Below are 27933 nucleotides of genomic sequence, written 5' to 3'. Positions count from 1 at the left end.
CCCAACGAGTCAATGCCAAGTCGGCCTTTGAAGCCGCGCCAGAATGCGCAGCAAGTCACATTTCGCCGCGAAGCTTCACATCTGTAAGCCGAGACATGCCGAGGCAAGCCGCGACCCGCAACATGACGCCTAATAGATGCGCATCTTCAAATCAAAATCTTTTTAAAAATGATTAGGAAGTCAAAGAAATTTAATGAACAATTATAATAATAATTAAAATCATATGTGCGCGGATTCAAAAAAAAAACTAGTTAATAAAAGAGCATGCTGTTGTTTTGTTTTTAGTGATTGCATTGCCGTTTCTAAAGCAATTGCTGTCATCTGAATAGAAATAATAATTATTTTAAGAAATGCAAATAAAAAACAACAGGGCCTGAAAGGCCAAAAGTCGCTCACCTGAGATAACAAGATATTATTGGGAAAAATCTTCTGACCAAGTTTCACAATGATCGGAAAATAAATGTGGCCTCTATAGTGTTAACAAGGTTTTACTATAGCCATATAAGGAAAAATGCCCCACCCCCTGGCGGCCATGTTTTTCAACCAACTGGCATCATTTTCGAACTCATCCAAGATATTATTGGGATGAATCTTCTGACCTAGTTTCATGAAGATCAGACAATAAATGTGGCCTCTAAAGTGTTAACAAGATTTTACTATAGCCATATATAGCCATATAAGGAAAAATGCCCCGCCCCTTGGCAGCCATGTTTTTCAGGCAAACGTAACCATTTTCGAACTCATCCAAGATATCATTGAAACCAATCTTCTGACCAAATTTCATGAAGATTGGACAATAAATGTGGCCTCTAGAGAGTGAACAAGGCAAATGTTGACGTCGCACAACGGACAACGCACGAGGGACAAAAGGCGATCACAAAAGCTCACCATGAGCTAAAAATCAAATTTATAAAAAAAAAATACGATTATCACGGGCATGTATTAATAAAATTCCAATAATCATTTGCCATTGTCATTTTTCGAATCGGCTAATGTCCTTTAAGTTACTTTGTGTGCGTTTATTGCGCATAATGATTATTGTCTTTATATTAAACGATCAACAAACATATTTGTTTTGGGTTTAATTTTTACGACAACATTTATTAGCATATAAGCATATTTAATGTGTCTGGCCAAGTTAGTTTGTTTCCCGCCCGTAGAGTATGTATTTCACACATAAATGTCACGTAATTATGCTTTGGCACATACGAGTGGTCAAGACTCCAGCAGTTGGTGGATTTATAATTGCTTGTTGTTTTTGCTATTATATTTTAGCTGAGACATTTAGCAGTTTGAAGCCACATCAATAACCAACACCTAATTGTTGTTTTGTTAATTATCAGCTTATTATAACTATTGTTTGACTATGCGTATATTAAGTAGTTTCATTTTGTTTATATTATACAGTTGATATCCCTAATCATTACCTGATAATGCTGTATATTCCAGTTTTAAAGCAAAGTCCGGTAAATATTTATGATAAAAGTGCTAAAGACACACACACATTTGCAATTATTCTTAAGTATCAAATACATTTTGGCATTTGTGACTATTTAAAGATATGATGAAATAACATCCCATCGGGGCATTTTTTTTTCCACTGAACACGCATAAATCGCCTGACGTGATGTACATGTTTTTATACAAAACAAAATACACCCAAACTTTCCATGCAACGTTGTACATGTCTGCATAATTTTCCAGCGTTTTTTATGAAGACAAAGGTTATTTTAGCACTGTTTATTTGACGCTAGAATTTGTTAATGTCGCAGTAGCATTAAAATTCGGAAGCGTGTTACAGATTACAAATTTAATAAAGCTCATTTCAGAATCGAACGAAACATTAACATTGTGCGTAATTTATTTAACGATAATTTGTTAAAGCGCATTACGTGTCATATCGCTTATCAAAACGTGAAAATAATAAATATGATAGTAGCCTAAATCTAGGTTTCTATGCTACACAAATGTACATGTAGGTGTATATCTTTTCACTCAATCCGCCCCGTACGTATGCGGCGGATTTATTCCGCGAAAGTACGCAAGGTTGAAACAGACTCGGCGTCGTTGTGCGGATTGATGCTGAGTGCCTCGGCGATACGCCGCGTGAACACTCGACACAGCCGCCACGTACTAAATTTCTGGCCGTGGGGTAGCCGCAGATTATGTTTGTTCTGCGTTGGCTGTACTGTACATAGGGGTCACCAACATAGCTCACTGTGGGTGCTTTGTGAATGAGTGAACTTGAACAAGAGGGCCTGAAAGGCCCAAAGTCGCTCACCTGACATTCAAAGGAACTGACCTGTTCTGTGCAGCCTAAGATGTCATTAGAACAAAATGTTCTTACCAACTTTCATGACTAGTGAACACCCTGGCAGCCACGTTTTTCAACAGACCACAACCATTTTCATACACATCTAAGATATCATTTAAACAAATATACTGACAAAGTTTTATGAAGATTCATAAGTCCATATAAGGAAAAATGCCTGGCCCACAGGTGGCCATGTTTTTCAAGAAACTGGAACCATTTTCGAACTTGTCCAAAATATCAATGGGACAAATCTTCTGACAAAGTTTCATGATGATCGTACAATAAATACGGCTTCTAGAGTGTTAACAAGGTTTAACTATAGCTATATAAGGAAAAATGCCACGCCCCCTTGGCAGCCATGTTTTTCCACCAACCGGAACCATTTTCCAACTCATCCAAGATATCATTGGGACAAATCAGCAGACCAAGTTTTTGGCCAATAAATGTGGCCTCTAGTGTTAACAAGGTTTTACAAAAGCATGATATATAGCCATATTAGGAAAAATGCCCCGTCCCCTGGTGGCCATGTTTTTTAAGCATCCAAAACCATTTTCAAACTCATCCAAGATATCATTAGGACAAATCTTCTGACCAAGTTTCATGAAGATCGGAAAATAAATGTGGCCTCTAGAGTGTTAACAAGGTTTTACTATAGCCATATAAGGACAAATGCCCCGCCCCCCTGGCGGCCATGTTTTTCAACCAACCGGAACCATTTTTTAACTTGTCCAAGATATTATCGGGATGAATCTTCTGACCAAGTTTCATGAAGATCGGACAATAAATGTGGCCTCTCGAGTGTTAACAAGATTTTACTTTAGCCATATACAGCCATTTAAGGAAAAATGCCCCGCCCCTTGGCAGCCATGTTTTTCAAGCAAACGTAACCATTTTCGAACTCATCCAAGCTATCATTGAGACCAATCTTCTAACCAAATTTTCATGAAGATTGGACAATAAATGTGGCCTCTAGAGTGTTCACAAGGTTTTACTATAGCGATATGTATAGCCATATAAGGAAAAATGCCCCGCCCCTTGACAGCCATGTTTTTCAAGCAAACGTAACCATTTTCGAAACTCATCCAAGATATCATACAGACCAATCTTCTGACCAAATTTTCATGAAGATTGGACAATAAATGTGGACTCTAGAGTGTTAACAAGGTTTTACTATAGCTATATAAGGAAAACTGCCCCGCCCCCTGGCGGCCATGTTTTTTTCACCGATCTGGACCATTTTTGAGCTGGTCCGAGATATCAATGAAACCAATGTTTTGACCTAGTTTCATGATGATTGGGCAAAAATTGTGACTCCTAGAGTGTTCACAAGGTTTCTTTATAGCCATATAAGGAATACTGCCCCGCCCCCTGGCGGCCATGTTTTTCAACGGACCGGAACCTTTTTTGAACTCAACCAACATATCATTTAGACAAACATTTTAACAAAGGAACATGAAGATTGGGCATCAAATGTGACTTCTACAGCGTTCACAAGTTTTTTCTTTTTTTGACCTAGTGACCTAGTTTTTGACCCAGCATGACCCAGTTTCGAACTCAGTAGAGGTATCAATGGGACAAATGTTCTGACCAAACTTCATGAAGATCAGACAATAAATGTGGCCTTTAGAGTGTTCACAAGGCAAAATGTTGACAACGCACAACGGACGACGCACAACAGACAAAAGGCGATCACAAAAGCTCACCATGAGCACGTTGTCCTTAGGTGAGCTTAAAAGGATATAGTTTCAAAAATAAGTTCTTAGAAATGAATATGCTCATAAGAAATAAATATTTAAAACAAATGGGTACACTAAGTAAAACACAATGAATATTGTGTATTTTAAATTCTTAAACATGAGATGTGTTTGTCAGAAACACAATGCCCCCTACTGCGCCGCTTTGATACATATTTTTTTTACCTTTGACCTTGAAGGATGACCTTGACCTTTCACCACTCAAAATGTGCAGCTCCATGAGATACACATGCATGCCAAAATGTCAAGTTGCTATGTGAAGGGAAATAGAAGTTATGAGCATTTTTTTGAAACCTAAACGCAAAGTGTGACGGAAGGACAGACCGACTGACGGAAAGTCCGATTACTATTATGTCCTCATTTGAGGGCATAAAAAAGGCATAAAGAAGAATAGCATTTTAGGAAAATATATGTAATAAAATAATGTATTTAAAATGAACCATATATTCACATTTGATGGAGAAACAAGAGATGTGTTTGTCAGAAACACAATGCCCCCTACTGCACTGCTTTAATACATGTTTTTTTACCTTTGACCTTGAAAAATGACCTTGACCTTTCACCACTCAAAATGTGCAGCTCCATGAGATACAGATGCATGTCAAACATCAAGTTGCTTTGTGAAGGGACATAGAAGTTATGAGCATTTTTCAAAACCTAAACTCGAAACCTAAACACAAAGTGTGACGGAAGGACAGACGGACAGGACAGACAGATGGACAGACAGAAGGACAGACGGTCCGATCACTATATGCCTTCCTTCCTGGGCATACAAATCCCATTATGATAAGAGCAATTGTCCTATAGTTCAAGCAAATTTTCCTAGCTTCCTTAAAAGTATTTCAAACTCAATTTCACTAATGCCATCTTTAAAATACCAAAATTTGCGAATAATTTTGTTAAGAGCTATTGAAATTTACCCTAAAAATCTGTTAAGGTTTTCAATTAAATACCAAATGATGAACAATTATTACCAAAATAGTCCAGTTGAACATTAATTTTACAGTGCAAAAATCAGGCTGATTTCAGATTTCACATCCTAAATTCAGTGTTCATTTTATTCAGTAAGAGTGTTTCTGTTTCATTCATTTTCAGCATGAACAACAGAACAAAACCTTCACAACATATAAAGGCAATTAAGATAAATATGGTACTTTAAATTCTAAATGGTGGTAGTTTTTTGCATGTTAAAATGAGCACCAATATTAAGTTGAGATATACCAAAGAATTATTATTTAGTTACTGATCGTATGCTCAATTATCCAGTTTAAACAGGATCATTTTGACTAAAGAAATATGCCAATATTATAGCCCTAGCTTGCCAACCTGAGTTTTAGGTATAATGGCTTTTCACAAGAGTATTAACCCTTTACCACTTAGATACATATATTGAGTAATTTGCAGTCCCTTAGATAGTTACATTTAATTTAATACCTTTCTTACGATAAATATAAATATGCACGTAACTCTAAGTGTGTTTTTAAAAACTACATTATATAAACACAAGCTTTCGCCATGGATGTTTAAAGCTCAATTTACATCCTGATTTATTTTGTTTTCAAAACGAGGTACAACATCGGTGCGAAACTTTGTGTATAAATTTGAATAGTGGATTTATTTATGAATTGTTATTAGTTTGTGACTCATTTTTTGACATAGTCAGGGGTTAAAAGCCAAAAAAACATGATTTCCTAACTTAAAAGACATCTTAAGACAAGAGGGCCTGAAAGGCCCAAAGTCGCTCACCTGAGATTCAAAGGAACTGACCTATTCTGTGCAGCCCAAGATGTCATTAGAATAAAATGACTAGTGAACACCCTGGCAGCCACGTTTTTCAACAGACCAGAAACATTTTCATACACATCTAAGATATCATTTAAACAATTACTGACAAAGTTTCATGAAGATTCATAAGTCCATATAAGGAAAAATGCCCCGCCCACTGGTGGCCATGTTTTTCAAGCAACTGGAACCATTTTCGAACCTGTCCAAGATATCATTGGGACAAATTTTCTGAAAAAGTTTCATGATGATCGTACAATAAATATGGCTTCTAGAGTGTTAACAGGGTTTTACAAAAGCCATATAAGGAAAAATGCCATGCCCCCTTGGCAGCCATGTTTTTCCACCTACCGGAACCATTTTCGAACTCATCCACGATATCATTGGGACAAATCGTCTGACCAAGTTACATGATGATCTGACAATAAATGTGGCCTCTAGAGTGTTAATAAGGTTTTACTAAAGCAATATATAGCCATATTAGGAAAAACGCCCCACCCCCTGGTGGCCATGTTTTTCAAGCAACCGATACCATTTTCGAACTTATCCAAGATAATTGGTACAAATCTTCTGACCAAGTTTCATGAAGATAGGAAAATAAATGTGGCCTCTATAGTGTTAACAAGGTTTTACTATTGCCATATAAGGAAAAAAGCCCCGCACCCTGGCGGCCATGTTTTTCAACCAACCGGCATCATTTTTGAACTAGTTCAAGATATTATTGGGATGAATCATCTGACCAGGTTTCATGAAGACCGGACAATAAATGTGGCCTCTAGAGTGTTAACAAGATTTTACTATAGCCATATATAGCCATATAAGGAAAAATGCCCGCCCCTTGGCAGCCATGTTTTTCAAGCAAACGTAACCATTTTTGAAGTCATCCAAGATATCATTGAGACCAATCTTCTGACCAAATTTCATGAAGATTGGACAATAAATGTGGTCTCTAGAGTATTAACAAAGTTTTTCTTAAGCCATATATAGCCATATAAGGAAAAAAGCACCGCCCCTTGGTGGCCATGTGTTTTACGCAACAGAAAATATTTTCGAAATCATGCTAAATTTATTGGGACAAATCTTCTGACCAAGTTTCATGAAGATCGGAAAATAAATGTGGCCTCTAGAGTGTTAACAAGGTTTTACTATAGCCATATAAGGAAAAATGCCCCGCCCCATGGTGGCCATGTTTTTCAACCAACCAGCATCATTTTTGAACTCTTCCAAGATATTATTGAGATGAATCTTCTCCCAAGTTTCATGAAGATAGGACAATAAATGTGGCCTCTAGAGTGTTAAAAAGATTTTACTAGAGCCATATATAGCCATATAAGGTAAAATGCCCCGCCCCTTGACAGCCATGTTTTTCAAACAAACGTAACCATTTTCGAAACTCATCCAAGATATCATTGAGACCAATCTTCTGACCAAATTTCATGAAGATTGGACAATAAATGTGGCCTCTAGAGTGTAAACAAGGTTTTACTATAGCCGTATAAAGCCATATAAGGAAAAAGGCCCCGCCCCTTGGCAGCCATGTTTTTCAAGCAAATGTAACCATTTTCGAACTCATCCAAGATATCATTGAGACCAATCTTCTGACCAAATTTCATGAAGATTGGACAATAAATGTGGCCTCCAGAGTGTTAACAAGGTTTTAACAAGGGAGTTAACTACATGTTTTAGAAAGTATGCATGTACAGGTTATCTTTCTTTAACAGAATATCCACATGTTTTCACTATATACATATAGAGAAAACTGCCCCACCCCCTGGCGGCCATGTTTTTCCACCCATCATGACCATTTTTGAACTCGTCAGAGATATCTATAAAATCGATGTTTAGAATTATTTTTATGACGATTAGGCAAAAAATGTGACTTCTAGAGTGTTCACAAGCCTTTTTTACTATATAAATATAAGAAAATGACCCCCCCCCCCTGGCGGCCATGCTTTTTTACCGATCCGAACCATTTTCAAACTCAACCGTCATATCCATAGAAAACACATGTTCTGATCAAATTTCATGAAGATTGGACCAAAACTGTGACTTCTAGAATGTTCCATGTTTTCACTATATACATATAGAGAAAACTGTCTCGCCCCCTGGCGGCCATGTTTTTTCACCGATCTGGAACATTTTCGAACTCGTCCGAGATATCAATGAAACCAATGTTTTGACCAAGTTTCATGATGATTGGGCAAATATTGCGACCTCTAGTGTTCACAAGGTTTCTCTAAAGCCATATAAGAAAAACTGCCCCGCCCCCTGGCGGCCATGTTTTTCAACGGACCGGAACCATTTTTGAACTCAATCAACATATCATTTAGACAAACATTTTGATAAAGTTACATGAAGATTGGGCATCAAATGTGACTTCTACAGTGTTCACAGGTTGTTTTTTTTACCTAGTGACCTATTTTTTGACCTAGCATGACCCAGTTTCGAACTCAGTCGAAGTATGAATGGGACAAATGTTCTGACCAAGTTTCATGAAGATCGGACAATAAATGTGGCCTCTAGAGTGTTCACAAGGCAAAATGTTGACGCCGCACGACGGACGTTGGACAAAAGGCGATCACAAAAGCTCTCCATGAGCACGTTGTGCTCAGGTGAGCTAAAAAAAACATTCATAGCATAAAAAATATATGACTATTTGGTCACAACCTGTGTGTTATGGGTAAGTATTTGTAAGCTTTCTAGAGCCATGTTAGGAAACATGTTCCAACAACCTGACTGGATTTTGAACAGAGAAGATACATTCATTAAAAGCTTAATATCAGAAATGTTTGACCAAGTGTCAGGCTCATGAGAACACACATGTGATTTCAAGAGTGTTCACAAGCTTGTAAAATTTTACCTAGTGACTTACATGTAGTTCTTCATCAGAACATCACCTATCCAGCTAATCTGACATATCTTTGTGACAGAAACTTCATTAATATTGGTCCATAATTGTGGCTTTTACAATATGTACAATATAATATACGTTAACTTGTAGCAACAAACAATGAACAAAACAAAAGACATACAACAGAATGAAGGTTCACCATGAGCATGTTGTGCTCACTGCTCAGGTTAGCTTAAGTGGGATGTACTTTAACATTGTTCTCCTAAGCACATTTTGAGCATCAAGTAAATGTTATAAAACACTCATAACTACAAGCACCAACACCAGAAGTACACAAATCATGCCCAACCTTCAAAGCCAAACAGTCTACAGCAACTAAGAATTTTGTCCCAGCAAATATGCGGACACCAAATACTGCCAGCCTTATAAGGGTTAATAAAAGCATGGCCATTCCAATCATAGTGATTAGTAGTGACATATCAGAAATTACCTCAAACAAATTTCGGCAAAGTGTTTTCGTCTTTTGAGCAATTTTTAATTGTGCTTGTACAGCTTCTAAAGCTGATTGGGAATAGTTCTGCAAAAAAAGAGAACACAACGCATATAGTGTCCTCGTTAAGACAGATTCTACATAACAATATTTTCTTTGAGTGTTACCTCAAAAATATCTTTGTCAAGAGTTTTAGTTCGCTGGGCCATTGTCAACGCCTCCTGGACATGCTCAACAGCCTCTTTGGAGTAGGTCTGTAACATGCAAATATCTCATCATAAAACATCTGTAACATGCAAATATCTTGTCATTAAACATCTGTTACATGCAAATATCCTATCATAAACATTTAACATGGAAATAATATATCATCGTTGAACATCTGTAACATGCAAATATCTCATCATAAAATATCTGTAACATGTAAATATCTTGTCATTTAATATCTGTAACATGAAAATATCTCATCGTGAAACATCTGTAACATGCAAATATATCATCATGAAACATCTGTAACATGCAAATATATCATCATGAAACATCTGTAACATGCAAAAATCTCATCTTGGAACATATGTAACATGCACATATTGTGTCATGAAACATCTGTAAAATGCAAATATCTTGTTATTAAACATCTGTTACATAAAATATCTCACCATGAAACAGCTGTAAAATGCATGTTCCATGATGAAACATCTGTAACATGAAAATATCTCATCATGAAACATCTGTAGCATGCACATATCTCATTTTGAAACATCTGTAACATGCACATATCTTGTCATGAAACATCTGTAAAATGCAAATATCTTGTCATTAAACATCTGTTACATGCAAATATCTCATCATGAAACATCTGTAACATGCACATATCTCATCATGAAACATCTGTAACATGCACATATCTTGTCATGAAACATATGTAAAATGCAAATATCTTGTCATTAAACATCTGTTACATGCAAATATCTCATCATGAAACATCTGTAACATGCAAATATCTCATCATGAAACATCTGTAACATGCACATATCTTGTCATGAAACATCTGTAAAATGCAAATATCTTGTCATTAAACATCTGTTACATGCAAATTTCTCATCATGAAACATCTGTTACATGCAACTATCTCATCATGAAACATCTGTAAGATGCAAATATCTCATCATGGAACATCTGTAACATGCAAATATCTTGTCATTAAACATCTGTTACATGCAAATATCTCATCATGAAACATCTGTAACATGCAAATATCTCATCATGAAACATCTGTAACATGCACATATCTTGTCATGAAACATCTGTAAAATGCAAATATCTTGTCATTAAACATCTGTTACATGCAAATTTCTCATCATGAAACATCTGTTACATGCAACTATCTCATCATGAAACATCTGTAAGATGCAAATATCTCATCATGGAACATCTGTAACATGCACATATCTTGTTATTAAACATCTGTAAAATGCAAATATCTTGTCATTAAACATCTGTAACATGCAAATATCTCATCATGGAACATCTGTAACATGCACATATCTTGTTATTAAACATCTGTATTATGCAAATATATTGTCATTAAACATCTGTTACATAAAATATCTCATCATGATATAGCTGCAACCTGCAAATATCTCATCATGAAACATCTGTAACATGCAAATATCTCATCATGAAAGATCTGCAACGTACAAATATCTCATCATAAAAACAACTGCTAGGCACAACAATGATCCTGTAAGGTAATGTATATTAGAGCAGGAAAATTGAATGAGTGATGTGTTTTTATAACTGTATATGAAGAAACAACAAACAAGTGGTTGTTGCCAAAAGAGCAGTTATATTAAGTAAATTCACGTGCCAATAAAAGTTTAAACAAGGGCTGTTTGTAAAACATGCATGCCCCCATATGGGCTGTCAGTTGTAGTGGCAGCCATTGTGTGAATATGTTTTTTTGTCACTGTGACCTTGACCTTTGACCTAGTGACCTGAAAATCAATAGGGGTCATCTGCCTGTCATGATCAATGTGCCTATGAAGTTTCATGATCCTAGGCGTAAGCATTCTTGAGTTATCATCCGGAAACTATTTTACTGTTTCGAGTCACTGTGACCTTGACCTTTGACCTAGTGACCTGAAAATCAATAGGTGTCTCTGCCAGTCATTATCAATGTACCTATGAAGTTTCATGATCCTAGGCGTAAGCATTCTTGAGTTATCAACCGGAAACCATTTTACTTTTCCGAGTTACTGTGACCTTGACCTTTGACCTTGTGACCTGAAAATCAATAGGGGTCATCTGCCAGTCATGATCAATGTGCCTATGAAGTTTCATGATTCTAGTCTTAAGCATTCTTGAGTTATCATCTGGAAACCATTTTACTGTTTCAAGTCACTGTGACCTTGACCTTTGACCTAGTGAACTGAAAATCAATAGGGGTCATCTGCCAGTCATGATCAATGTACTTATGAAGTTTCATGATCCTAGGCGTAAGCATTCTTGAGTTATCATCCGGAAACCATTTTACTGTTTTGAGTCACTGTGACCTTGACCTTTGACCTAGTGACCTGAAAATCAATAGGTGTCATCTGCCAGTCATGATCAATGTACCTATGAAGTTTCATGATTCTAGGACTAAGCATTCTTGAGTTATCATCCGGAAACCATTTTTTCTATTTTTAGTCACTGTGACCTTGACCTTTGACCTAGTGACCTGAAAATCAATAGGGGTCATCTGCCAGTCATGATCAATGTGCATATGAAGTTTCATCATCCTAGGCGTAGGCATTCTTGAGTTATCATCTGGAAACTATTTTTACTGTTTCAAGTCACTGTGACCTTGACCTTTGACCTTGTGAACTGAAAAACAATAGGGGTCATCTGCCAGTCATGATCAATGTACCTATGAAGTTTCATGATCCTAGGCGTAAGCATTCTTTAGTTATCATCCAGAAACCATTTTACTGTTTCGAGTCACTGTGACCTTGACCTTTGACCTAGTGACCTAAAAATCAATAGGTGTCATCTGCCAGTCATTATCAATGTACCTATGAAGTTTCATGATCCTAGGCGTAAGCATTCCTTAGTTATCATCCGGAAACCATTTTACTGTTTTGAGTCACTGTGACCTTGACCTTTGACCTAGTGACCTGAAAATCAATAGAGGACATCTGCCAGTCATGATCAATGTACCTATGAAGTTTCATGATCCTAGGTGTAAGCATTCTTGAGTTATCATCCGGAAACCATCTGGTGGACGGACCAACCGATGGACCAACAGACCGACCGACATGTGCAAAGCAATATACCCCCTGTTCTTCGAAGGGGGGCATAAAAATGAGACAATTGAGACAAAACACGTTTTCAGTCATAAACATTCATATTGAAAATAGTTTTACAACCATGACACTACATGCTACAGTATATAACCATTTGTTAGGCATTAATTTGATCTGAATTCGCAGGGTCTGAAAAGGGGCAGGGTGACCTCTTTGTGGAAAATAGTTTATATCCAATCATCCATTCAACATGTTTTCTATAAGGTATGTTCCTGATAACATTGAAGATTATAAAGCAATAATGTATGTTTTTCAACAAAATCTGAATAGATCTAGTCAAAACAATCATTAGGTGTGTCTTTATTTACCAGGACATAAAAAAATAAACAAGCGGCCCATGAGGGCCTGAATCGCTCTACTGCAATAAACACTGTGCAAGTTTGGAAAGAATAAGATGGAAACTGTGTACTTAATGGCGCAAACAAGGAGAATTTTCTCAAATTCAAGGGAAGATTATTGTGTACTTATTTCTCAGATACTGCTCATATTCAATAGGGTTCAAGTCCTCATTGATATAAAGATACTGTGCAAATTTAGAAATAATTGGATGAAAACTGTGGAATTAATTGCGTAAACAAGCGGGATTTCAAATTTTTCTCATATTCAAAGGGAAGTCATTCTGGACTTATTGCTTCGATATTGCTCTTTTTTACAAGAGCACTGCATAACAGGTGCCACGCTCGGCTGCGAAAGCTTGTCAGAATTATTTAATTTTTTTTTAGAGGTCACAGTGACCTTTGACCTAGTGACCCAGAATGGGTGTGGCATGTAGAACTCCTCAAGGTGCATCTACATATGAAGTTTCAAAGTTGTAGGTGGAAGCACTTTGATTTAAGAGCCAATGTAAAGGTTTTAGCACGACGCCGGCGGACAGCCAGCAGGCTATGACAATACCTCAAGTTTTCTTCGAAAAAAGCCTGGCTAAAAAAGGGTTTGAGTCCGAAAACAGCCTCAATAAAAAAGGGTTTGAGTCTTCATTGATACAAAGACACTGTGCAAGAATTGAATGAAAATTATGGACTTTATCACATAAAAAAAACTGAATTTTCATTTTTTTCTCAAATTCAAGGGGAGATAATTGTGGACTTATAACTCCAATATTGCTCATGTTCAATAGGGTTTGACTCATCATTCAGATAAAGACACTGTGCAAGTTGGGAAATAATTGGATGAAAACTGTGGACTTTATCGCGTAAACAAGCCTTATTTCAAGATTTTTCTCAAATTCAAGGGGAGATAATTCTGGACTTTTTACTCTGATAAAACCCATTTTCAATAGGGTTTGAGTCCTCATTAATATAGAGACACTGAACAGGTTTGAAAAGAATCGAATAAAAACTGTGGACTCTATTGCGTGAACAAGAAAAAGTCTAACGCACACACGCATGCACGCTTGAAACCAAGCCATGACATAAGCTCTGCAGGCCTCCGGCCAGTAGAGCTAAAAAATGCCTACAAAAATGGTTGGACATATTTTTTTTAAAGGTGGAGCATAAAAATGGCAGCATGGCATTTATTTTATTTAAAGTCACTAATAGCCGCATCCTCAGCAAAACTGAAAGTGACACAGTGTATCTATAGGTAGAACACATAATTCAGAAGTGATTTAAACACATTACATTACAGTGTCAGTATACAACAAGGGTATTGTCAAGCAATATGGTCCCCTACCTGTTCCACCATTGTCAGAAATTCCATTATTTTCAGAATTTAATTTATTATTATTTTTTGGTTACCATAGCAAACCACAATATTTTATGTAGGAACAAAATGAAATGACGTGCATAATGTCCATATTGCCATCTATCCATGTTGCAAGTTTCATGAAAAAATATTAAGAACTTTTAAAGTTATAGCAGGATCCAGAAAACCACCATTTTCAGCAGTATTTCTAGTCTATTTGTTGCCTTAGCAACCATAATTTTGACGTAGGAACAAAATGAAATGACGTGCATAATGTCCATATTGCAATCTATCCATGTTTCAAGTTTCATGAAAAAATATGAAGAACTTTTAAAGTTATCGCAGGATCCAGAAAAGTGTGACAGACTCACAGACTTACAGAGCGCAAACAATAGGTCCCCTCCGGTGAAACCGGTAGGGGACAATTACCACACATACAGACATCTAAAAAGAGACAAAAAATATTAGGGATCCATTACAATTTGCCTTAAAAGTGTAGCTTTTTTTCCTCATATATCAACCCAAGAAAGACACTAAAATGGACTCCATAGAAATCAATTTGCACCTTTTAATTACATTGTGTAAATTGTAATATTACAGGTATATACAAAACTTGAAGCCACAATACAAAACTTTTAATGTAAAAGTTTTATATGCTTGAAAATGGCTAATAAATGTTCCCATAATTTAATCATGAGCAGCTACTCATCTTCAAGGCACTTTAAATTCCATGTGACCCATACCATGCAAAAATAGGTCTTGTTGCATATGTGGCCGGCCTACGTTACCCTTCAGTCTAGTCAGGGTCTATCCTGTCTGCTAAGGAGACCATAAAACCTTGCATTACCTAAAGCAGCCAGTGTAGCTCCTGGCCCAACTGCACAGTTGCGCAGGCTGGTCTGGAGCTATACTTGACCTGCATGAGGCATAAGACCCACTTTTGCATGATGCAGCTCAAGTGATCTTGATACAAGTTCATTTTATGATTAAACCTATTCCTAATGATTAATGCTATGATTGTTGGTCTTCAGAAAATCATACAAATGCATTTTCAAGGTAAAGATAGCACTGAAGAAAACAAAATATGAATTACAGTACATATGCAAATAATTTTTTTAGACATTGTACAAGTTTTTTTTTTTTTTTTTTTTTGTACATGTTTTTTGCTAAGCCTGACCTTTAATCAAAATAACTGTGTAAGGACAAAATCTCATAAGTGTGTTGTTGATTTTTTAACTAATATGTCAGAAAAAAGATATTGTTTAAATCTTATAGAGTATCATCAACAAAATGAATTGTGGGACACTTGAATGTGTTGAACATATATAATGCAGAGATTGTTGCTTCCATTCAGGCAATAGTAGGCAAAATAAGGATCATGGAAATGACTCAAACCTAATTCTCAGAGGCCGGAATAATTCAGTGCATAGTAATTTTTAAATTTGTTTATAATTTTAAGTTGAAAAGAATGTCAATATTAGTTCTAATACTAATCATTATTTGAGTCGCGTTCTAAGAAAACTGGGCATAATGCATGTGGCATCCCAGATTAGCCTGTGCAGTCTGCAACGGCTTATCAGGGACGATACTTTCTGCCTAAATTGGATTTTTTGCTTAGAGACTTCATTTAAACGAAAAATGTAATAAAAGCTGAAAGTGTCGTCCCTGATTAGCCTGTGCGGACTGCACAGGCTAATCTGGGACGACACTTTACGCACATGCATTATGCCCAGTTTTTTCAGAACGCGACTCAGTTTTGAAATACACAATTTGTTTCAGCATAAATAGACACAGCTGGATCATTATGTAGACTGTATGTACATAATATACACATAAAATAATTTGTGATACTTAAAAACTACAAATGTAAATATTTATGCTATAACAAACATAAACAAATATGTAAACTACAATCAATCATTACAAAAACCTACCACAATTATAGCATATCTTTTTTCTCAATAATATAGCTCTTATAAAAGTTAATGTCAATTTGAGACAGTAACAGCAATATTTAATCTAAAACAAATCCCACACAACTGAATAAATATTTTAGAACTATTTACTCTAAAAAGGAGGTTCATTGTTTATTAACATGACTTTATAGGCATGCATTTTACAGAAATCAAAACTGTTACAGATCATATTTATTCAGCAGTTTAAAAAAGACACAATTTGCACACATTACATTTAATTAAGCTTTATTGTATGCATACAGTTCAAATGAGCATCTAAAATGTGTCTACAGTTAATCATTAGTAGAATTTTACCAGATTGATGAATAACTATTAGCCTATCAGCAAAACAAATCTGGTTCACATCATCATCAAACAATTACATCCCTGCAAAGGAGGGAGGCAACTCTGTCAAACTATATCTTTTAAAGTTCAAATATTTTCACTTCAAAGCCAGCTTTAAAGTTTGATAATTGGTTTTGGTGGTACTTACATGAGCTTGTGAAAGGAGTTCTTTCATGATATATTGATCATAGATCTCTTTCCCCTTTGCTATTCTCTCTTCATCTGTTTCTAACTTCTCAAACTTCATAATCTGAAAATCAACATCACACATTAATGGGCAAGTATATGTGTTAGATACACATCAATCACATCTCACTATGAGTTGCTATGTGTACCATAAACTATGAGTTGCAATGTGTACCGTTAACTATGAGTTGCAATTTGTACCGTAAACTATGATTTGCAATGTGTACCGTAAACTATGAGTTGCAATGTGTACCATAAACTATGAGTTGCAATGTGTACCATAAACTATGAATTGCAATGTGTACCATAAACTATGAGTTGCAATTTGTATCATGGCAGATTAAAGAAAACAATGTGATTTGTTTAGTTGTGGAATTTGTCTTGCTATCTGCAAAGTGGCTTTGATACTGGCATCGGTCAACATTGACACATACACATCCTTAACTTCACATATTTCTTGAAATGTTTTTGCTTCATAGAATATTTATCAGGCAAGTGACTTCAATCAGAATCTCTCCAGAGAAAACTATTCTCCCAGCCTAAGACAGTTTCAGCAGAACATTAAAACTGGTAATTCCAAATGTTTCCAGATTCCCATATGACACATGTTGGGCTACATGTACATGTAGATTGGTCAGAAACACAGATGTCCATATGAGACATGTTGGGCTACATGTAGATTGGTCAGAGACACAGATTCCCATATGACACATGTTGGGCTACATGTAGATTGGTCTGAGACACAGATGTCTGTATGACACATGTTGGGCTACATGTAGATTGGTCAGTGACACAGATGACCATATGACACATGTTGGGCTACATGTAGATTGGTCAGTGACACATATGTCCATATGACACATGTTGGGCTACATGTAGATTGGTCAGAAACACAGATGTCCATATGACACATGTTGGGCTACATGTAGATTGGTCAGAGACACAGATTCCCATATGACACATGTTGGGCTACATGTAGATTGGTCTGAGACACAGATGTCTGTATGACACATGTTGGGCTACATGTAGATTGGTCAGTGACACAGATGTCCATATGACACATGTTGGGCTACATGTAGATTGGTCAGTGACACATATGTCCATATGACACATGTTGGGCTACATGTAGATTGGTCAGAGACACAGATTCCCATATGACACATGTTGGGCTCCACGTAGATTGGTTAGAGACAAAGATGTCTGTATGACACATGTTGGGCTACATGTAGATTGGTCAGAGACACAGATGTCCATATGACACATGTTGGGCTACATGTAGATTGGTCAGAGACACAGATGTCCATACGACACATGTTCTGCTATATGTAGATTGTTTAGAGACACAGATGTCAATATGAGACATGTTGGACTAAATGTAGATTGGTCTGAGACACAGATGTCCATATGACACATGTTTGGCTACATGTAGATTGGTCAGAGACACAGCTGTCCAGATGGCACATGTTGGGCTACATGTAGATTGGTCAGTTACACATATGTCCACATGACACATGTTCGGCTATATGTAGATTGGTTAGAGACACAGATGTCAATATGAGACATGTTGGACTACATGTAGATTGGTCAGAGACACAGATGTCCATATGACACATGTTGGGCTACAGGAAAAAGACACTCGTACAGTGTGCCAATTTCAATTTTGAAACCAATAGACAAAATAGCCCCCCCCCCCTAGCTGGAGCACTGAGACTAGTTTATTTGCATGTGACAAACATGCCCCACCTCCTGTGATTGACTTCAAAGTTTCTTTTCCCGTTCCAAAATAAAAATTGGCGTATTTAAGTGCTGACGAAATAGTGTTGTTTTTTTTAAATGACGAGATTTTGTGCTGAGGAATATAAATGATTTCCCAGTATTCTAAAACTTTGCGTCTACAACAATGGTTTTTCGTCTAGGATGCAGGACACAGAGGAGAAAAAATCAATGACTCAGTCCTATAAAGTAGTATGCCCATTGGCCACTACAATATAACTGAAGATATTAATTGGGTCGCGTTCCGAGAAAACTGGGTATATTGCATGTGCGTTAAGTGTCGTCCCTGATTAGCCTGTGTGGACACTTTCCACTTTTATAACAGTTTTTGTTTAAAAGAAGTCTCTTCTTAACAAAAATCCAATTTAGGCGGAAAATGTCGTCCCTGATGAGCCTGTGCGGACTGCACAGGCTAATCTGGGACAACACTTAATGCATATGCATTAAGCTCAGTTTTCTCAGAACAAGACTCATTAGATTGCATGAGAGGTTGTAGTTGAATTAATGTTTGAAGAAAGGAAAATGAGGCACACATCTGACAGTCTGCAGAAACAAGGTGAAATGAGAAGAGATGCCTGTTGAATTATTCAAACTAATTTGTCGACTTGTTCTTTGGGAATTGCAGAGGTAATTAGGATTATTGCACGAGTTTCTAATTTAATGCTTTGGTATAGGGCCGCTGATATGAGATGTGTATTCCATAAATGGGGTTATACCACATGCCGCCAGCGAAACTCGATTATATGTAAACAGTTAAACAATTATGAAACCCTACGGAATAATAAGAAATTTAGACATCCTTATCAAATTTATTTAAATTAAGTTAAATTGATATTAATCCCATATTTTTCTGCAAATCATTATCATGATTTCCTTACAGGAGTGATGAAACCACTTTTAAGACAAACCTATGTAACAGAATAAATCAGATACATAAAACTGAAGTGGAACTAAAAAAAAACTCTTACTATACATGTACATCTAGATCTTAAAGATTTTAAAATGATAATTCAAGTTTAATATTTTTACATCATCTATTTTGAATGTTATTGGTTCTTTGTTCCTAAAAATGATCAACTTCGTTACGAATTGATATTGACATTGTAGCTAAGCAGGGGCATAGCATCAGGGTCTGTGATATGAAGTGTTTAAAAAGTAAAAAACAAAACATTGATGACCATTTACAGAGTCAGGTTGTAGATCAACTAAATGAGACCAGCTCTGTCCCAGCATGCTTTGAAATTTGTATAGGCATTTGTCCTAAAACATAGGAAACTTTAGTTCGATATACGTGATCCTCTTTTTAAAGCAGACATTGTAACTATAGTAAATGTCAAACAAACAAATAGATACACTTGAAATTTGCACTTCCCTATTGATCAATTAGTGTCTTTAGTTTTCAAAGCTGCCTAAAAATGGTTGGACTGTAATCCTTATAGGAAGAATTTTCTGCATAAATTGATGTGGAAGAAGTTGCACTGAAGGAGAACACACTTGAGCTCAATACTGACAGATATTGTAAAATTAGCATCAATGTTTTGAACACAAAAAATCAATACAATCAGTTACAATGTCATTCATTCTAACACATATTTGCTACACTAAAAGCTTTTTTTCAAATAATTATAATGTATTATCTTTCTAAAAAATTGAGGCACATAATGTTCAAGTATGAAGTCAATTATCCTGGGAAAGGTCAGGCTTAAAATGCCCTTGGCATATTGAAACATGCAATATTGACTTATTACATGTCTAACATTAGTTAGGCAGTTATTATATACTCTTGAACAACAACTTAAGTTAAATAGTACCAATGGTAAGGAAATACATATCTCCAAATTCTACAAAGACAACTTAAAAGATACTTGACATAAATAAGTCATTTAATTTAAATCAAAATCATACATGGGAAATATCTTAATTTAAATTCTAAAATATCACTTCTTATTATATTTCAAAGAGAGGAAACAATGTCTTATACCTATTGCACAGTTAGTCAAAAATAGAGTGATTTTTTTTTATCAGTTTTAAATTTTATCTGAAATGTTATTGGGCCACGACTTTTATATTTCTTGGTTTACAAAACCGCCGACCCTAATTTTTGGAAAATGGGAAAAAAAATAAAAGCGGAAAATCGTCTTTTTTTTAAATATTTTATTCCCGACCGCACTTCAAAATGAGCGAAATGAGAAAAAAACGATCCGGTTTGAGTACGGTTGCGAATAAAATCAAGTAAGTACAATCAACAATTGGTTCACATATATTGCAGAGATCGGGATATTTTTCAATGTGACACATTATGTACCAGTCCTTTTATGGGCACTTCTCAAAATTTATTTCGGGTAAAAATTACAGACAATAAGAAAATCAGCGTCAGTCAAATGTCGACCCCATCAAAATTTATTTCCGTGTCTGTGACGCAACTATATTGTTTAACATGTTAATTATATTAAACAAACCCGATAGTATTTGATAATAAGTATAAATAATCCAATAAAACACTGCCATTATTTACGATATATGTGTTTAGGAATTTTGTAAACACGTCCGCCATAGTTTATAGGAACTGTTCAGAAAGTTTGGAAATCGGAACAAATCGGTATATCTCGGAAAATCATTGATAAATGTATTTGTCGTTTCAATGCTTAGGGCCGAGTAATTTCGGCAAATCGGAACTCAACTTGTGTAAAACACTAGCTCAATTAACCGTTAAACTCCGCCTCCGTTCTCTGCAAAAGATTCGAAGGCGGAGCTATGCACGTGCTTTTATTAAATTGGAGGATTGCAATTGAGAAACAAACACACGATTGGTTCGGCATGTTGATTGCTAGACAAAGGAAGCCAATTTTTTCGGCGCGAAATTTGTCGCTTTATTGCTTCCGACAGAAAGCGGCTTTCCTTTGATGACGTCAAACTGTCAATTCACACAGACTGCACATTTTCGGAAGACTTTAACTGACTCCTTGTTTACAATTCCAGTAAAAAAAACACTTGCTAACATTAAACTTTAGATTAAATTATCAAAATAAAGCAAAAGCGAAGTTGACAAATATGATTAAATTAATTCGCGTCAGTTCAAATAAGACGTTTTGCGTTGTAAATCAACGAGTTTTCATGACAACAACAACTTTGACAAACATTACCGCGACGACGCATGGATCGATCTACCTCGATTTTTTTTTCATGTACGATCTCATAAGTCGAGTAAGAGCAAACACATACCGGGTAATTTGTGTATGAGTAGTTTATCTTATATAAGATTTATGCAACGGGCATCGCATTGCGTAATGGTGCGCATTCAATTATGGAAATGAAGCGCAGTTTTTCGTTTTAATGGGAGAAGAACGCATGTCATGTAATGGAGTGTTTAAAATTGCCTGATGTTACATAAGGTGCTGTTAGGACTCATTTCATTTGAAGATATAGATGTGTTTCATTGCATAATTTGATTTTTTGTCTCTGTGTTAAAGGGATCTTTTCACGCTTTGGTAAATTGACAAAATTGAAAAAAGTTGTTTCAGATTCGCAAATTTTCGTTTTAGTTATGATATTTGTGAGGAAACAGTAATACTGAACATTTACCATGGTCTAATAGAGCCATTGTATGCATCTTTTGACGATTTTAAAACCTAAAAATTATAAAGCGTTGCAACGCGAATCGATTGAATAATTTGGTGAGTTCTGTTTTTGTCGTTAAATTTTGTGAAACTACGAAGATTGCTTACATAAGGTTTAAAATACGCACAGCATGTGTACTCGGCGGAACAGCTCAGTAGGCTAAAGCGTTTTTACTTCAGGACTCTGGCAGGACTCCAGGGGTCACTGGTTCGAAACCTGGTCCGGGCAATGTTCTTTTCCTTTTTTTAATTTTATTCTTGATTTTTTACTGGAGCTTTTACGATCCAATGTTTACATTTATCGATATAAATCATTTAATGAATAAGTTAAAAAATGCCAAAATCTGTGAAAAGGCCCCTTTAAGGTTATAAAAGATATGTTGTCTTTGTTCTGATGTAATTAGCATTAACTTTTTTTTCCAATGATGTTTTTTTTTTTTTTTTTTTTTTTTCGACCGCCCGATGGACCATTTTCAAAATAATTTTTGTAAACCAATAAAAAAAAAACACAAAGAAATGTTGAGTTCCCCATTTACATGCAATCAAAATCACTACTGTAAGTGTAGACTAGATGCTGGTCTTTGGCTTTAATCCTTTCAACATTTACTCTTTTTACACAAATATCTTGTTGTTTTTGTCTACTTCCAACTAAACGCTGCACAAACCACATTGACCATGGTATTTATTGACATCCCTGGTATAAGTTAATCGGAATGTAGAAACTGAAAGAATACAATGTCTCCCAGGAGCTCAGAATTCCTTAACCATTTACCACTTAAATATGTATTTTGACACATTTGTAGCCCCTCGGGAACTTAAACTCAATTGAAGACCTTTTTTACTAGGTTCAAGTTTTTGAGGCTTCATTTCCAACCATTAGATACTGATGAGCAGCAAACAGCATAAAACCTGAACAGACTGCGAGTTACTCGCAGGCTGTTCTGGTTTTATGCTGTTTGCACATAAGGGAAAGGGTTTAGTATTTAATGATCAAAATACATGCTGTTTCTTTGAGGAAAAGATACACATGATTGTTTTTGCGCACTGTCAGTACTATAAAATTTTCTTATATTTATCTATTTTTAATTGGCCGTTTTGTACCAAAAATGTAATTTAAAACAGCATTTTATCTTAATTCTTGAACAACAATCTTGTGTTTTTTGTTGGTAAATTACTGATTATTGCCTATTTCAATACTAGTGCCATGTCTGGACCAGTTCTGAGCAATGAAATATAAAAAACCAAAAGATTTTATTTAGAATTAACATGAATTATGGCCTGCTTGAAACATAATAGTTTCAAATCATCTGATAGTTACCATTTTACAACATGGGCACTTCAAGACAAACAGTCTTCTATTGGCAACAGGCAAAATGTTGTAGGCCTATATTTGTACAAACGTTGATTCAGACTGAAATCAGTTTAGTAATGTTTTCGTCGCAGAAGTCCCAAAATCACCAAAAAATGCATAAAAAGCTCTGAAAATCAATGATGATATTGTATAAGAGTGTCTTAGCAAATGCAATATGAATGCTGTAAAGCAAGCCTAAATAAAAAGGCATTTCAAAATATTCAATAAGTTTTTCCATCCCTTACAATACATAATGGTTCTTTCAAGGCGTTCAATAAAAAAGTGTGACTTTGATTGTTCACAGACTGATTGATAACCTTTCCATACAACATTCCTTCGATTGCCAATTTGCTTTGTTCGTCTTCTCAGTAATACCATATTTGGAATTAATTATGTTTTTTCCCTCGCACCATTTTCTATGGCTGCCCAGGCAAAAGACAGAGCATGCTGTCAGTTTTTGGTGCTTCCAACATTTATCATGCAAAATATTATTATGATCACGTATAAAGACAACAAATCAGTTATATCATGGTTCAGAGTTATTGTGGGGTATGACACACTTTGAGTAACAAACTGAATAAATGCAAATCCCAAGACATTTGGTGTATGTTTTGATATTTATGTGCTGTTAATTCAACTATATAAATGCTTATGTAACCCATGTTTTTCATAAAAATATAATTAAATATGTTATTTAATTCATGAAACGATTCTGAAATAGGTCAATTTTGTGACAACTATGAACAAGAGGGGCATGATGGCCCTGAATCGCTCACCTGACTAACCAAATACAATCCCAACCCAGATTTCATCAAGATAAACATTCTGACCAAATTTCATAAAGATTAGATGAAAACTGTGACCTCTATTGTCTACACAAGGTTTCCTATTATTTGACTTAGTGACCTAATTTTTGACCCTAGGTGACCCAAATACAATCCCAACCCAGATTTCATCAAGATAACCATTCTGACCAAATTTCATAAAGATTGGATGAAAACTGTGACCTCTATTGTCTATACAAGGTTTTTCTATTATTTGACCTAGTGACCTAGTTTTTGACCTAGTGACCTAGTTTTTGACTGAGTGACCTAGTTTTTGACCCCAGTTGACCCAAATACATTCCCAACCCAGATTTCATCAAGATAAACATTCTGACCAAATTTCATAAAGATTGGATGAAAACAGCGACCTCGATTGTCTACACAAGGTTTTTCTATTATTTGACCTAATATGTGACCTAATTTTTGACCTAGTGACCTAGTTTTTGACACCAGATGATCCAAATACAATCCCAACTCAGATTTCATCAAGATAAACATTCTGACCAAATTTCATAAAGATCGGATGAAAACTGTGACCTCTACTGTCTACACAAACAAATTGTTGACGGACACACGCACACACAAACGGACGCCGGACATCACACGGTCACATAAGCTCACCATGTCACTTTGTGACAGGTGAGCTAAAAATCAGCTTTTTTTCAGATCCATAAAAATGAATTTTCCGAAATATAGAAGCAAGATCGCCAAAAGCCCTATACGTTGCTCACATGACAACAGAAGGAACTCAAAAGTATAGACATATGCTCTTAAAAACCCTTTATAACTAAGCTAAGATAACTTCTAAAGAAATCTTATTATCAAATTTCAAGATGATTGACGAAAAAATGTTTACAAGCTGTTAAGTCAATTTGACCAATTTACCTAGTTTTTGCTGCCATGTGGCCAAGTTCCAAACTGATTGAACATTGTGGTAAATGTTCTGACAAAGTTCTATGAAGATTGGGCATTAAATGTTGCACTTTAGTTTCCCTAAGCTTTTTCTTTAATTTGACCTCGTGACTTCATTTCTGATCCCACATGAACCAGTTCTGAACTCAGCTGAGATATAATTGGGGCATACATGTTTCACTGTTAATCCAATGTAATACTCCATGTTATAGCGCTGCATCAAATATAACGCTGTTTTGTCTTTAAGGCTCCCATTTTTTCTCTAAACTTCAATTTCGGTCTAAATCTTATTCTTGAAATGGAGGCGTCCAATATGCCAATTGCATAACCGCTCAATTATAATCAATAAGAAATGAACCATTTCTGGAATTTTACAATTTAAGTGTGATTATATATTGTTTGGTGCAATACAGGTATGAAAAAAGCATGTGTTTTGTGCTCTTTTGCTGTTACAATGTATTTGCTATAGATTGTTTGAATCATCGACAGATTTGACAAGTTTTAGGATACATGTTTCTCTCCATTCTATTATTTGTAGACAATATGAATTTAAATATTGTCTGCTAAAACGAAAGTGAAAACATAACAGGCAAAGAGAAATTAAATAAGTAATCAATTCGATAAGTTCCATGCAAACGCATGGTAGTTGTTTACAGAAATTCACGTTTATTTTCTTGTGATTTTCAGGATATCCTCTGGTAGCATTTTTTTTCATGACAGTTTGACGCACTTAAATATTGCTTTATATCTAATTGCATTCAATATCAATTTAAACTCGCTCTCCATTGGTTGTTATGATTAATTCTGAACAGTGACCCATGAAACCGCTGTCCCAAAATGCTCTGTACACATTCACTTCTGAAAAATGGCATATGTTTGCATTTATGATTTCTTAAACATATTTATTGTCATAAATGGTCAGACTTTGTTTTTAATTCATGTAGTTATTTTATAGGATTAATGGATATATATACACATTAGAAAAGCAGTATGTATACAGTTATCTCTACGGTAAGGTTTATAAGCATGTATTGGCGAATGACAGAACTTATAACATGAATCTGTGTATAATACTTCTTCTGGCTTGGATCCTGTCATCATCTTTATATTGGAGTTACAGTGTATTATCAAGTTTCATAAAGATTGGGCTATTCAGTTGGCCTCTATAGTGTTCAAAAGTCTTTTTTCATTTGAACCAATAATCTAGTTTTTTATTGTACTTAACCTAGTTTTGAACTTCATTTGGAAATCATTGGGAAAAATGTTCCCACTAGGTCTTTTGAAAATTGGGCAAACGTTACCGTGACCTCTGGTGTGTTTAAAAGCATTTTTGTCTTTCAATTTTGACCGAGTCAACAAATTTTTGACTCCAAAATGAACCAATTGGAAACCAAGCCAAAATACAAGAGGGACAAATGTTCTGACTAGGTTTCATCGGGCACTAAATGTTGCCTGTTAAAACTCACAGGCTTTTTCTTTCATTTGACCTAAGAAACTAGTTCCAGACCCTGCATGACCAACTTTCCAACTTTGCCAAGATATAATTGGGACCAATGATCTGACCAAGTTTCATGAAGATTGGGTAATAAATGTGACCTCTTGAGTGTTCTCAATCTTTTCTTTAATTTAACATCATGACCAGTTGTTTTGACCTTTTCTTTAATTTGACATTATGACCTAGTTTTGACCCCACAAGACCAACTTTACACTTGGGCAAGATATTATTGAGACAAGGGCTATGACATTATTTCATCAAGATTGGACAATAACTGTCTCAAGAGTGTGTTCACATGGGAAATGTTGACAAACAACAGACACAACATGAGGTGGGCTAAAAATACAACTACATGGGGTCATCATGTAAAAGGGACACACACAAGTTCTTTGCTATTATGACCAAAATACATGTTCTATTGTCACACAGTAGAGCTTTTGTCTTATTTAAAGGAGTTTCAGTGTTCGATCCCAATTGTTTACTTACATTTTATCTCTGCACTTAAATAAAGCATTGAGGATAAATTCCACCTCCCACGGATGTAATGCCAACAAGAGCTGTGTTTGTGAAACACAATGCCCCCAACTGTGCTTTGAAGCTATATATTTGACCTTTGACCTTGAAGGATGACCTTGACCTTTCACCACTCAATATGTGCAGCTCCATGAGATACACATGCACGCCAAATATCAAGTTGCAATCTTCAATGTTGCAAAAGTTATGACCAATGTTAAAGTTTTGGACAGACACACGCATACAATGACAGACACAAACATACAATGACAGACAGACAGACAGGCAAAAAACTATATTCCCCAAGATCATTTAATCCAGGGGCATAAAATAATTCAAAGAATTATTTCTCAGAAGTGGATGGTTATTACATAATTGGTTGATAAACAATTGAGCACTGCTCTGTGGAAATTGGGCTTCATGCAGATTGCACAAAGGCTAATCTGGGCCTTTACGCATATGCATTAACCCTTTGCATGCTGGGAAATTTGTCATCTGCTAAAATGTTGTCTGCTGAATTTCTAAAATTAGCATTTTCTTCGATTTGTTTTCAAAGAATACTATCAAAATAGCAAACAGTTTGGATCCTGATGAGACGCCACGTTCTGTGGCGTCTCATCTGGATCCAAACTGTTTGCAAAGGCCTTCAAAATTCGGTTCCAGCACTGAAAGAGTTAAGCTACATTTTTCCAGAACAAGACTCAATAAAGTCACATATACTTCCTTACTATATGAGCTTTT

General features: G+C 35.7%; 1 protein-coding gene across 4 annotated transcripts in view; it reads right to left on the bottom strand.

Moving 5' to 3' along the window:
- The window catches only part of LOC127836523 (beta-adrenergic receptor kinase 2-like), a 417424-nt gene that overhangs the window by 336735 nt on the left and 52756 nt on the right, over positions 1-27933 (bottom strand). For 3 of the 4 annotated variants that reach the window (XR_008028815.1, XR_008028811.1, XM_052363173.1), the window contains exons 4-5: positions 16670-16771; positions 9359-9445 (exon numbers count right to left, since the gene is read on the bottom strand). Coding sequence is in view for 2 of the 4 variants with exons in the window: in XM_052363173.1 (XP_052219133.1) it covers positions 9359-9445; positions 16670-16771 (189 nt within the window). In the remaining 2 variants the exon portion in view is untranslated. Of the gene's footprint in view, positions 1-9191; positions 9279-9358; positions 9446-16669; positions 16772-27933 lie in introns of all 4 variants that reach the window. The other variant, XM_052363183.1, reaches the window with a different exon arrangement.

The sequence above is a fragment of the Dreissena polymorpha genome, chromosome 1 (genome assembly GCF_020536995.1).
Source record: "Dreissena polymorpha isolate Duluth1 chromosome 1, UMN_Dpol_1.0, whole genome shotgun sequence".
Taxonomy (NCBI): Eukaryota; Metazoa; Mollusca; class Bivalvia; order Myida; family Dreissenidae; genus Dreissena; species Dreissena polymorpha.
This window is presented reverse-complemented; position numbering and strand designations above follow the sequence as displayed.